Source organism: Dryobates pubescens, chromosome 8 (genome assembly GCF_014839835.1).
Source record: "Dryobates pubescens isolate bDryPub1 chromosome 8, bDryPub1.pri, whole genome shotgun sequence".
Taxonomy (NCBI): domain Eukaryota; kingdom Metazoa; phylum Chordata; class Aves; order Piciformes; family Picidae; genus Dryobates; species Dryobates pubescens.
The window spans coordinates 21,548,760-21,562,715 of record NC_071619.1 but is presented as its reverse complement, the minus strand read 5'-3'; the positions used below and the strand labels follow the sequence as shown (position 1 = coordinate 21,562,715).

Genomic DNA, 13,956 nt, shown 5'->3' with positions numbered 1-13,956 from the left:
TTATATCATATGCAACATAAAAATATGGATTCTTAAAATGTATCTCAATCCATATTCTGTTTTGCATCTTTAAGTTTTAAAGATGAAACAGTTGAAAGCACAAGACATATCTGTAAACCAAAGAAAGGTACAGTTTTAAATAATTATGTCAAGAAATGACAACTGTACTCTTTGTAGAAGCAGGGATGAATAATTACAAAGCTGGGACATAATTAAGCAATTTTGACTGTTGTATTCTTGAGCTGTCTTTCTGATGTGAAGTGCTGTCATGCTCAGGAACACACTTCACACTGGACAGGCATCTTCTACTTTGATCTACACTTATGTGAGTGAAATGAGGTCATGGTCTGGTCATTAAACAAGGCTTCCTCATCTGGCTCAATGCCTCTTATCCATTCAGGCTTACCCAATCTTTATTAAAATCAGACATGATACAACATTCAATATTTTGACAAAAGAAAACATAAACATCACAGAATAATGAAGTTTAGCTCACTTACACAGTGAGATGGAACACTGCATTGTAACATTAAACTGTGTTCTAATAAATGACTTCATCTTTCCATAAGACAGTCATATCACAAACAGATGCATTTTAAACAAAGGATGAAATGAAGCAAGGCATAAGCAAGTGCAGTGTTCTGTTTAAAAAAAAACAACAAAACAAAACAAAACTGAAAAAAAAACAGGGAAAAATGAAAGTCATAAAGTTTATACAAAATAAAATATTTATGGTTTAGTGATGACTGGTGATTGCTAGATACTTTTGTGGTTGAGTAAACACAAGCTAGTCAGATGGAAATTTCTTGCTTTTATTCTCATTTTGTGTATTTTCTCTTGGTGGGGTGTTTTGCTCTCACAAGTATTTCATGTCAATACTAAAATGAAAACAACTCCCCACATCACAGCCTCTTTAGATCATCAGTCTGGTTTTTATGCTGAATAAGCTACATCATCTCCTGCTTATGATAATGGAGGAAAAAATCCCACCCAAGTTAATTTTTTTTTTTTTTTTCTCAAAGAAGCAAGCCTCATAGGCTCACTGTTGTTACTACATCTGGAAGAACAACATTTCCATATGACATCCACCAACATAAATACTAATCTGTCCAACTCTATTCCTGGGAAGCCCAGACTGACATACTGGCTATTACCTTACATGGAAGAATAAAAACATTCTTAGTAAGCTCACCATCAGCAGGGTCTTCTATCACTAGGTGAGCTCCTTAAAGAGTTTTTCTAGTGACCAATACCGGATATACTGCAGGCTTGTCATAGTTTGGATCAAAGTGTATTCTCCCCTAACTAGATTATCATAGTATCAGTCAGGGTTGGAAGGGGCAAGGATCATCTAGTTCCAACCCCCCTACCATGGGCAGGGACACCCCACACTAGATCAGGCTGGCCAGAGCCTCATCCAGCCTGGTCTTAAAAACCTCCAGGGACAGGGCCTCCACCACCTCCTTGGACAACCCATTCCAGGGCTTCACCACTCTCCCGGTGAAGAACTTCCTCCTCACTCCACCTCCAGCTTCATTCTATTCCCCCTAGTCCTATCACTACTAGATATCCTGAGAAGTGCCTCCCCAGCCTTCTTGTATGCCTCCTTCAGATACAGGGCCACAATTAAGTCACCTCAGAGCCTTCTCTTCTCCAGACTGAACATTCCTCAACTCTTTCAGTCTGTCCTCATAGGAGAGGTGCTCCAGCCCTCTGATCATCCTCGTGGCCCTTTCATCCTCATGGCCCTTATTCAGGGGCCACTGAACTAGATTCAGCAAGCATAGAACTTATTCCTGCTAGCTGTCCATTAAATTTGACTGAACCCAGTCAAAAATGTCAGCTGTATGGGAGGGGAACTGATGAACAGAGAGAGAGCACAAGATTCAGAAAATCTGAAGGTTGAGGAATAAAAACCCCATAATATATTCAATACATAACATATAATAGAATTTGAAAGTACAGTTACTGTGCACATCATGCCTGTAACACACGGAGAAATGCTGCTGTAGAAAAAGCTCTATACATACATATCGGCATCTGAATACATATGCAGAGATGACTCTGTGAGTGTTCTCAAAAAAGTTTGCCTGCATGTATACTATAAGCATTAATATCCTAGAAAATAAGTATAAATTCAAACCAAATCTAAGAGGTTTACAATACCTGTATCAAATTTCAAATTTATTTTATATTAGCCCCTTTGTAATATATACATAATATTGTATGATGAGTGCAATTTTGTAGCACCTTAAAAAGCATTAATTCATGGCGTGAAAAGCTTTTACAATGATTTTACAATCAGCAATTTGTATCAAACCACTTATGAAGAAAAAAACACCCCAACAACACAAATAAACAACCCAACCTTTACTAAGGCAATAACAAGAGTATAACAAGAGTAAATTTGAACCTTCTGGAAATTTGTTGAAATAAATGTATGTTTTACCATAAGACTTAGTGGGTAAATAATTCCAAATTATACAAAAGGCTCAATTTCAGATATGAAAGATAATGATGTTATCCTTATATTTGTGAAGTAATTTACCCTTAGCTATTGACTTTATAAAAGGTATCATCCAGAAAAAGAACTTCAGATTTAGCAAACAGGCCTTATTGGTAAAATTAAAAAAAAAACTAACAAAACACAACCAACCAAACAAACTAAACACCACAAAACCAACACTAGATCCAAAATGTGATTAGATAACAAGAATTGTGAAAGAAGACAACATACATATGCTATATCAAGCACACTTCAGCTTTTGCATTTGGGCAGAGTCAGCAAAGATGGTTTGCTGTGAATAAGATATTCATAAGATCTTAGAAATAAAGTATTTTGTTTATTACGTATATGAAGCTGAAATAACTGAAGGTGATGGTAAAAGCTATGCTTGTAGCAGAACTGTTAACATTTTAGTAGTCATAAATGAATCAGTCTGTATTAATTTGTTATGCACTGCAATTGTACTTGTGATAATGCATTTATCTAGCACACTGTTATGCCACCAAGCAGTGCATTTCCGTAACTGCCACATTATTATTCAACGTTATTGGAAATCTGCAATAAATTATTGATGGTATATTTTAGAGAACAACAGCAAACAGAAAGCAAATAGAATGAAAATTTGAGTGGAGTTTTAAGAACAGTTTACAACACTCAAACACTCTGAAGCTCACATTGCTGCTATTGTGTGTTGACCAACAATAGAAAAAGACGGTGGAGAATTTACATTCTCTTTGCATCACCAGTATGCTCACAGTTGATGCAAGTCATATCAAAAGCTGAGATTACTGAAACTGTCTCTCTGATGTTCTCAGTACTTTTTAGTAGGACACCACATTAAGTAACAACATACAGAACTAGAATCATCCAGTCCACTAAAAACCAATAAACACCATAGGTGTGAGCACTGCAATAGCTTTTTGTGTTTAACATACAAGGCAAGGGACAGCTTGTCAGAAAAATTCCATTCTTTCACAAAAGTTTGTCATACAGTTGGGACCGTATCTTTAGACATGGTAAAAACATTACTTAAAACTCAGTGCTAGTTACTAATTACTTGTTATAGGAAACAAATGCTGGAAACCAGAAATTTGGTAACAAAACCACAGCCCCTTAACCAGATGTAACCACATTTACTTATCCTTTCATTTGAAAGGTTGTGAATGTAACTATAGCAAAAGATAGAGCCAAGCTTTTGGAGTTAGTTCAAAACACTGTTAATGATTCATATTGTTGTTACTTCTTTCATTTACATTCCTACCTTAGCATCCTTTGGCTTAACCACTTTCATGAAGGCACCTCTTACCAAGGCTTCCTCTCTCTCACTCCTGGTTACCTTCCGAGTATCAAGAAATTTCAGGTTTGACAACTTGTGCAGGACAAAATATCTGACAGACAGCAAAATGCACACAGTTAAAATCTAGTAATAAATAAAGACATGATGACAAACTAAATTACTTTTAAAATTGCAATAAATAGCAACAGCTTTTATTTCCTCTCTCTGATCACCTTTTTCTTGCAACATAGCTTATGGAAAAAGTTAAAATACTTTAATTTCACAATTCTCCAAAAGAATTCTCAAAAAACATTAATTTGCCAACAGTTCTTCATCTTTCTATTACATTTTCCTGAAAATACACTGATCAGCAACATTAGAGACACATGAACAGCAAAGATGGGAGGAGCATAATTTGTCTTCTATCACACATTCTAGAACACCTTTTTTTTGTCTGGAAAGGAATGCACGGCAGTGCTGAGGGCTCAGCCATGGACAGCCAGTGTTCAAAACTTGTAACATTAAAAAATAAGTATTTGTCAAGAAAAAAAGGCTGGAGAGTTAACCATAGTCTCTGCTTTCCAGGACTACATTTGGCACAGCCATCATTTGGAAAGAGAATTCCACATTAGTCACACCAGAAAGACGTTATGGGATATGGATCCCATCTCAGGATTAAATGCAGAAGCATGCAAGAAGAGTCTGGTTTTATGAAACTATATTATATTTATCATTTTTGCTCAAAGCAGAGCAGCTTTTTCACCTCAAAAAAAACCCACATTGGCTTCTTGTTGGCAGAGAGAAAATGGCATATCTGTAACAAAGTTAGGAAAATCAAAATATCTAGCCACCTCAAGCACACGTTATTTACATTTAGTCAACCAAAAGTGACGCAGACAATGCAAAGTGAGGGAAGTGCCAGGCCTTTCCTAGCAGGGGGTAGAAAGGAGATTGATAATGTTTCCCATGCCTAGTTGCTCTGCATAAAACCCCAAGTCAGTCCCAGAGCCTCCTCATCATACCAATCCCTTCTGGCACTTGGAGCAAGAAATCAAAGTAGCAGAAAACCCTACATAGCAGAACATTTTGAAAAAGAGCATCATATAGAAAATGTGTTTTTAAAGGTAAGAGTCATCTCACAGTACTGTTCTCAAGACCAAATAAACATGTGAAAAAGCCTGCAAGACTCCCATTCCACAGCCAAGCAAAATACAAATAAACCTTTCCATCAAGTAGACCTTTCCTCTGAAGCAACAGCTTTGTAAGTTGTTAACAAGTGAACTGAAAATGAACAAACAATTTAAATGTGAATCCTCAATCTATGACTTTCAGTGTCATTAGAAGAAGCAAAGGACAGAGTCACTTTACAAAACAGAACATGTTCTGAGATCATTCACTAAACAACAGCTACAGATCTACACGACTGACACATTTGCAGGCTCCTCCCGGCTTTCCTGGCTGCCCTTCCAGTCCTCCCTGGTATTTTGCTGGCCCTTATCTTTCAGTGGAGAAGCTATCCATCTTGCATTACTGGCAGAAAAGCTCTGATGACAACAGATTCTTTCAAATGAAGACATGTACAGAAGGAAACAGTATGTCAAGAGTGAAGAAGAGTGAAGCTAAAAATGAGTAAAGACACCCACTAAGTGTAGGGTGAGAAAAGATGAATATTCAGGTGAAGAAAACATCGATATTAGAAAATCAGCAAATGTTTAATGATGGAATGAAATATGCCATTGAAAAGCAGGCTGCAACAAAAATGACAACAGACTAAGACAGCACTGTCATCTATACTGACTTTGGATCACAGCCCTAATGTCAGTCTCTCAATCATTTCAAAAGAGCTTAAAATTATAATAGCATTCTTTGATACAAATGTATTTTTAAGCCATCCTGACTGTACTTCAAAAAACAGAATTAGCACCAGTACTTGCCAGTTCCAAAAACGAAACCAAAAAACCCCACCCACATCAACTAAATAGCAAATTACACCAGAAATCACAGGTTTGGGGACGATTTATTTTTTTCAAACTCTCCTGAAGGAGAGCAAATATTAAAAGGTAAGTACTATAAAGGTTATCTCACCAGTTGAATAAAGGCACAATAGTGACTCGTTCTTTTAAAACATGATTCAAAATATAACCTTATGTATTCGTATTTTACTAAATGTGGGATTAAAAGACTCTGTATTACGCTAAAATAATATGATTTTTTTTTTTTTAATCCAGCACATTAGGCTTCTTAGATGTATTTTAGCTTGAAATATGAAAATGTACCTTCAATATCAATGTAACAAGAGTTTGCCATAAAAATACAGGAAAGGATTACCAAAGCCCTGGAATAAACACTTTACAATATCAATTCAACCCTTGTAAATTTAATCCAGGGTTATATGTTGCAGAAAATCTCTTTACTGTGATGTATGACTTAGTTACTAAGGTTATCACAGCAGTATCCTAAAGTTGCATAGTACATAAAACATTCCAGTTAATAATGCAGGGAGGTTAACTCCCACAGATAACCTACTATCAGAGGGTTAGACCAGATGACATGCCTCTGTCAGCTTTCAGGAGCTATTGATGGTTCAATCAGTTTGTTCTGAAGGTAAAGTACAACAAAAGGGCACTAAACTTATTCAAACTGTCAACGGGGACTATCTGGAATGTTGCTTGCAGGTAAGTAATTTTGGGTGTTTTAAGACTATTATCAAACACCAATGGCTGCAGAAAAAGACAGCTACTAATAACACAGAATGCAGCCATCATAAAATACTTTATGGCAGGTATGAGGATCCATAAATTGCATGACACATTGCACCTGTTTTAGACTTGTAAAATCACTAGAAAATAGAGTGCTGTTTAATGAAGAAAAAGCCATCTAAATTTTACATTATCAGTTTAGAACAGTTTGATTGACATCTTTAAATTTTTTTTTTCATAATTTGAACAATAATTGGTAAAATAATTAGGAAAATTAGCACTGCTCCATGTGCTCTGAGACTGCTGCTACTGGGTTTTAACATCTTTCTAGTGGTGTGAGAAAAGGTTATCATCTTTAGTGATGAGGATGAAGGTGAGTTTCTTGACAAAGAAAAGAAACAGACACCAGAAAGATGCTTAGAGACCCATTTATCACTGCTTGTAAACTGATCTTCTAACTCATGACGGATTAAGGAAATGAACTATGTAAGTAAAGTTGCATCATCTTTTATCCAGAATCATTTCCCCCACCTTGACTCCAAGTGCCAAGAGTCCCATGGAAATAAGCTAATAACAGATATCCATCATATACACACAGGGACACTCAGAGACGGAAAAGGCCAGAGAATATCATGTTTCATGTTATTTCAGTCTTAGTTAAGTGAAAATGACAATAAAGATTAACAATTCATTTACTAATTTTGTAAGTGTTGCATGTGATTAGCATTATTTTAACAGTTTCTACACAGACCTGTCAAGATACTGAAAAAGAAGGACAGCTTGAGGGGCCTTTTGCAAAGGAATGCATGAGTTTGGGATTCAGCTGCTATTGATACTGGCAAAAGCTCAATGTGGCAAAGCCTTCCTTTGAAGAAATGTGTTGGAGTTCAGAAAGGGACAGAACAAAGACATCTTTGAGATCACCTATTACTCTTTATTAAACAACACATGACTGTACTTTTACATAAAGAAATACTGTCTCTGATACTGACTTACTGTACAACCTTTAACAAATCACAGACTTGTCATCTTAACTCTGCCTTACACACACGGAAATTAAGATCTATCAGTTACCTTGCAGGTATAATTTGTGTGTAGAGAATTTCTAGTTCTATACTATGTAACAGTCATTCTTAAGACATACTCCTTGGGTCATGCCTTCAATCCCCTCAATATCGGTGATGGTTCACACAAACTTAGGAAAGGTTCTCGGATGAAACAAAAGGTTTTGAAGAAAGAAAGAAGAAAGAAACAAATCCATTTTATACTTACGAAAAAAATCTGTCAGTCCTGATACATAACACACGAGTGTAAATAACTTCTAAGTCAACTTGGTTTTGTTAAATAGTTACTGTGTAATTTCATTGTGACCTATTTTTTCCATAGTTCAGGCATAAAAATTCCTTCAGTTTTAATGAGTTTTGGTACACTACTCCTTACTATTAATGAACCCTTCTAGGATTTTTTTATTCTAAAGTTGTAAACATCATAACTGACAGTAATATTTTTAAAAGAAATTAAACCCCCACATATCATAACATCTAATGGCCTCGATCCATTACTACCTCCCCTTGGAGCAAATTTGTATATGCTGGTATTTCAGAGGAAATAAACTTTTCCACTAAACATTAAGTGAAAGACTACAGTAAGAACTGGATTCTGTACAGTCCTTTATTTTGTACTTTTATTAATAAAAACTGGAATATAAAACTGTACTATGTGTTTGCTACACGTCTTCAGCGTAGCAAACAACTCTGTAAATTAAAAAAATAACTCTAGGCATGTAACAATAGTTATAGTTATGTCTTGATTTACTGTGTTATTCTGGGTAAATTTGGATGTTCTGTACTTCAACTTGGCTGAACAAAAGCATTATAATAGTCCTTGCTCATAAATTCTCCCAGTCACTAATCTCACATGGAAGTTATGTAGCTAATTGATATCTATCAAATAAAGGGGTTTTTTTCTACCAGATAGTGTAGAAATGACAAAAACCCCCAAAACCAACAACTAAACCCAAACTAAACAAACAAAACAAACCACAAACAAACAAATAACTGCAGGGAAACTGAAAAAGTTTAAGAGGACTAAGCATTCCACAGAAGCAAACCTGCAGGATGGGAATATCTGATTTAGCTTGAAAAGTTAATCCGTACAAAATGCATGCACTTCCTTTCTTGCTGTTATATCTTAAGAGGACTTCATAAGGTTATCACCATTTGCTCCCCCTGCCAAAGATAGCATATCTAGTATATGTACTTTTAAGATAATTTTAAATAAACTAAGGCATTTGTTTCCACTTGCCTTTGTTTCCATGTCAACAGCGCTTAATGAATGAATCACTCCAGGAAATGTCAATAAGGAGCAAAAAAGAATGAACCATCACTGAAACTTCACACATGGCATACATACTTCACAGTCATATTGCTTTAATGAATATAGGTGAGGTCATCTGCAGCATTTGCAAATGCCCCAGATGATTTTTCAGTTCAGTAGCACCATGTTTGAGATTTTCACTGCAAACAATACACCCACAGGAGTGACCAAGCACAGGTACAAGAGAAGCAACCAGCAATTACTGTGTTGACTTCTGTTACTTTGATCTCCAGGTCACGACCTTTGCTTTCACACAATCTTCAAAGTAAAGACTGCAGAACAGGTTAGAAGAGGCACTATTTTGCAGGCTATTTTTTCTCTGTTTCTTGCTTCCTGATAGGGGTCAAAAGCTTTTAAAACTTTCCTATCCCCATTATATTTTACACATTTTGCTTTCCCAAAATACCCCTTTACAAAATACCATCTCCTCTAGATAGAAAACTTAAAAAATTAGATAAAAAGAAATAACCCAGAGAACCTTTTTCTGGTTTTCTTTTGGGTGGTTTGATTGGGGTTCTTTTATTTGTTTGTTTTGTCGGGTTTTTTTAGAGAAATAAAATAAAGCCATTTTACAATGAAGGATAAATCCATGACATTTAAAATGAACCAAGAAAAAAGTTTGCTTAAAAAAATACCACAGAAGGGAATTTTCCAATTACTTTTCCTGTGCAAGCATAAACTCCAATAACAAACACAGAAATGTCTTCATTTGTGCTCCTACATTTGAAAGTTAAGGAGGAATAAGAGGCGGGGGGGGGGGAAGAGGTTTTCTTTTTCATTTTTAGAAAAGAGAAAGGAAAGAAAAAGGGGGAAAGGGGACAGGCAGAAAATTGTTACTATGTTTCTTAAAAAAAAAAAAAAAGCTACTTTAAGACATAACAATGGTTTTGTATAGAACCTGCTTTTGTTTTTAATGGAAAATGAGGGAAACCTTTAGTATTGAAATTGATACAAGTGGTAGAGCAGTGGATTACCTGAAGAACCAACCTAATTATTTTCAAACATGTAACACTACTTTCAATCTCTGTTACTGACTTCGTGGTACATCACCAGACCTTGATTTTGCTTTTATTTTTAAAGTTGATATTTTGTGGGTTTACAGATCTTTTTAGTTTGCTAGAATGAAAAGATTAAGTAAAGCTTTGATTTCTAGCACCTTTCTCTTTCTGGTTGAGGAATTAAATAGCCTGAACTCTAATTGAACTCCGTAGGACTGAAGTTAAAGCTCAATGAAAAATGAAGCTGTGGTTTCAGTGGTCACTGTAAAAAATTACAAAAAAGTTGCCATTCAGAAGAAAAGAAAACCAGGTAAAGTTTATGGTAAAATGTTTACATAGTTCAGTTCAGTTTCACTGAAATGTAATCTTTTGATGGTCTCAAAAAATAAAAATCATAGGGAAAAAGTAACTTTAAATCATTTAAAAATGCTGAAACTGTCCATTTCAATGTTTTCATTTGAGATTTGATTCAATATATTCAATAAAATACAAACATTCTCACTGAAGAGAGCTCGGTGCTGTTAAATCTGTGAGATAAATCTCTATGTTTGAGGGAAGGAAAAAAAGTTGTGTCCAAGAGAGAATAGAGTAGAATAGAATCAACCAGGTTGGAAGAAACCTTCAAGATCATCGCATTCAACCTATCATCCAACACCATCTAATCAACTAAACCATGGCACCAAGCACTCCATCAAGTCTCCTCCTAAACACCTCCAGTGATGGCAACTCCTCCACCTCCCTGGGCAGCCCACTGCAATGGGCAATCACTCTCTCTACGAAGAATTTCTTCCTAACATCCAGTCTAAATCTCCCCTGGTGCAGCTTGAGACTGTGTCCTCTTGTTCTGGTACTGGTTGCCTGGGACAGGAGACCAGCCCCCGCCTGTCTACAACCTCCCTTCAGGTAGTTGTAGATGCCTCAGAATGTGTATTCAAAACTCTGAATTAGCTATTCAGAGTAAAATAAGCAGAGTATTTCAAATAAGTTCCACTACATAGGTGAATATATTCCCCTAAAGATAGAGAGACAGACAGATGAATGGATAAATGGGTGGATGGATATTTTGGAGGGGTTGGGTTTAACATTGTCTAGCAAATGCATTTCATATAATGTAACAAATAATTACAGGAAACCTTTAGGAGGCTTTCACTATAGCAGCAGAACCATAAATCATTCAAGGAATTAGAAGTCCATTCTTCTCTCTTAAAAGAGCTTTAATTAACCTAGTTTATATGGGCAAAAAAAAAAAATAAAAAATAATACTTTGGTGTTTGAAAAACTGAGGAGAAACAAAATGGAAGGAATATTGCAGATTCCAGGAGATGTATGAATACAATCACTTCACACTTTGACATGGTGGTTTGCCACAACATGACCTTAAACTACCTTGACCTCCTTGAAATCAACATTTTTGCATTGAAATGAAACAACAGGCATGCTTGTTTTGATGTATGGCTGTGTGACATATTATAAATATTACATCACATAACCACAGAAGATGTCAATCAATAAAGATTTTTTTCAGACAGCACTAAATGAACCATGGGTTCTTGCCTCTGAATGGCTTCTTTAACATACCACTTTTGCTTAAATGATTAATAGGAGACATATTAGCAGAAAACATACTTAAAGTCAACTGTAGAGATATCATTCATTTTTAAAGTGCAAACATCTCATAAATTTACATAGAGACAACTCCTGTAAACTGGATAGTAAGCATACCTTCCACTTAAAATGGTTAAATGGGAAATTATTTTATTAAACCTAGGCTGCTCTGCTTGGTGAAAACCAAAATGCAACAGTTAAGCAGGATTCAGATGTAGAATCATTAGAAGGTGAAAATCTTTAGACTAACAGTAAACTAGAAATCCTTTTCAAAAATCTGGAACAAACTAAAAAGTATATGCACACCAGGACAGCTGTGCTGCTGTTTCAGCCTAAAGCATTTATGAGCAATAAACTGGCAAATTCTTATCACTTCCTAATACACCTGCTTTTAATCTTCACCACATTGCACTTTCTGCTAAGATAGAATCATAGTTTTATTATATGACTCTGATTACTCCAGGTGATCTGCTAATGAAAAATAAGCTCAGGCTCTGGAAAGTTGGCACCAGTGCTGCTCAGCTTTGACTTGTTTCAGACAGCCATTTTTAGCTGATGTAAAAAATACCAATACACAAAGACTAAAATCTTGTGTCAGATGTGAGCAATGAAAATGAAATCCAATGACTAATTTTTTTATGGTCAATATTTCACTTGCCTAAAGGTTATAGCTATGAAAATTCTATCACTTCTGCAGACATTCTATACTCACAGTCATCAGTCATAAGTTTGTTTTTTACCTTAAATAACCTTTCCCATTTTCAGCAATACTGTAGTTGAATCAGTTGGATATATAGCATTTCATCAACCTTTTGCATGAATTTCCAGATGACCTTTTGTGTACTGTAGCTCATTAAAATTACATTATAGAGATAGATGTTTGTTCATTTTATTTGAATTTAAACACTAATTGCTTGGACTGAAACAGCACAATATAGTAGAAGTCCTTTCTTCTATGTTCTTTAATGGTGCCTTGGTAACTATAGTAGAAGAAACTCATCACCATCATCAAATACTAGAAGACAATGCAACTGGATATCTGAATGTAGTGATTTCTGAATATATTTATTTTTATTGCTGACTGTCACTTAGTATCTGTAAATGTAGCCTTTCCTTGGCTTTAAAGAAGGCTGTTAAATAGGCACATGTGAGCACTCACATTCAGAAAATGCTGTGCATACCTGCTCAACTCAAACATGCTGTACAATACTGAAATATTTCTTGAAATAGGACTCCTGAGAGTGGAATCACTGTAATAGGGTTACTCAAATTACCCAGTGTTTTTTGGCAGAACATAAGAAGTTCCATCTAAATATGAGGAGGGACTTTTTTAATTTAAGAGTGACAGTACACTGAACAGGCTGCCCAAAGCGGTGGTGGAGTCTTCATCTCTGAAGACATTCAAAATCTGCCTGGACATGTTCCTGTGTGACCTTCATTAGGTGAACCATCATTGGCAGGGAGGGCTGAACTCTACGATCTCTGGAGGTCCCTTCCAACCCCTACCACTCTGTGATTATGTAATATTCCACAATGCTTTCAGAACAGAATAGATTCTTGAGGCTTGAGTGGGGTTTTTCTGGTAACAAAAGAAACTGACACAGTTTATGACATCTACAAGTGATACTAACCTGTATCTCTGGTAGTCATCTTCATCCTTTTCTTTACAGACCAGTTCATTTGGACAGGCCATGTTTCCAAGCAAACTGAGATACTGTAGTGAGGGCGCAACTTCAGCCAAGTGGTCCAAAAGGCCTTCCAATTCCGTTATGTGTCAAAAGTTGTGGGTTAAGGATTCAATGACATTAATGAAAAAAAGCATTTAGAGTTGCATCAGTGCTGATTTAAGCATACATTCCAATAACTGACAATCAAATTTAGTATGGCATTTGGGGAAATGTCACATTAATTGTTCCAAGGACAAACAGGGATAAACTTCAGTCAGTTTTTTGGCATGGAATGAAACAATTTGGCTGCTCTGTCATTCTTTTCTCCTCCCTTCTTTCCTAGGTGGTTCACTACAACAAAACATTAAAACTTTGACAAAATGATGGATGCTGTGTGGTAAAATGGCTAGCAATTGCTGGAGCCATGAAACTTTTCCAGCATGGAAACAAACAGTTAGTTTCACAGCACATTCATCACTAATATATTCAGTCCACTAGAAAATGAGTTTTAGGGGAAAAAAAGAAAAAGTCAAACTACAACAACCCACTTTCCCTCCCAGCATATAAATGCTTTGAGTGCCACAGCAACACATTTGTAATTACTCAATTAGTGTATGTGAATTAGAGCCTCACTAAGTGCAACTTAAAGAATTGTTACAAGTATTTTATATATGAAGCTTTACTCTTGTAAAGCATAAAGTTTTTCATTAAAATAGCCTTATATGTTAGTGTTCCTAAGTTTTTAAAATTTCACTTTATTCCTTAGACCACAACTAATGACGATACACCTTCATTATTGGAAACTATATGAAAACAAGCATGCAAACAA

At 35.7% G+C, this 13,956-nt stretch overlaps 1 protein-coding gene across 1 annotated transcript in view; it reads right to left on the bottom strand.

Moving 5' to 3' along the window:
* The window catches only part of LRMDA (leucine rich melanocyte differentiation associated), a 642,594-nt gene that overhangs the window by 252,241 nt on the left and 376,397 nt on the right, over positions 1 to 13,956 (bottom strand). Inside the window, exons 4-5 of the mRNA XM_009897634.2 lie at positions 13,092 to 13,231; positions 3,768 to 3,894 (exon numbers count right to left, since the gene is read on the bottom strand). Coding sequence (XP_009895936.1) covers positions 3,768 to 3,894; positions 13,092 to 13,231 — 267 coding nt within the window. The remainder of the gene's footprint in view (positions 1 to 3,767; positions 3,895 to 13,091; positions 13,232 to 13,956) is intronic.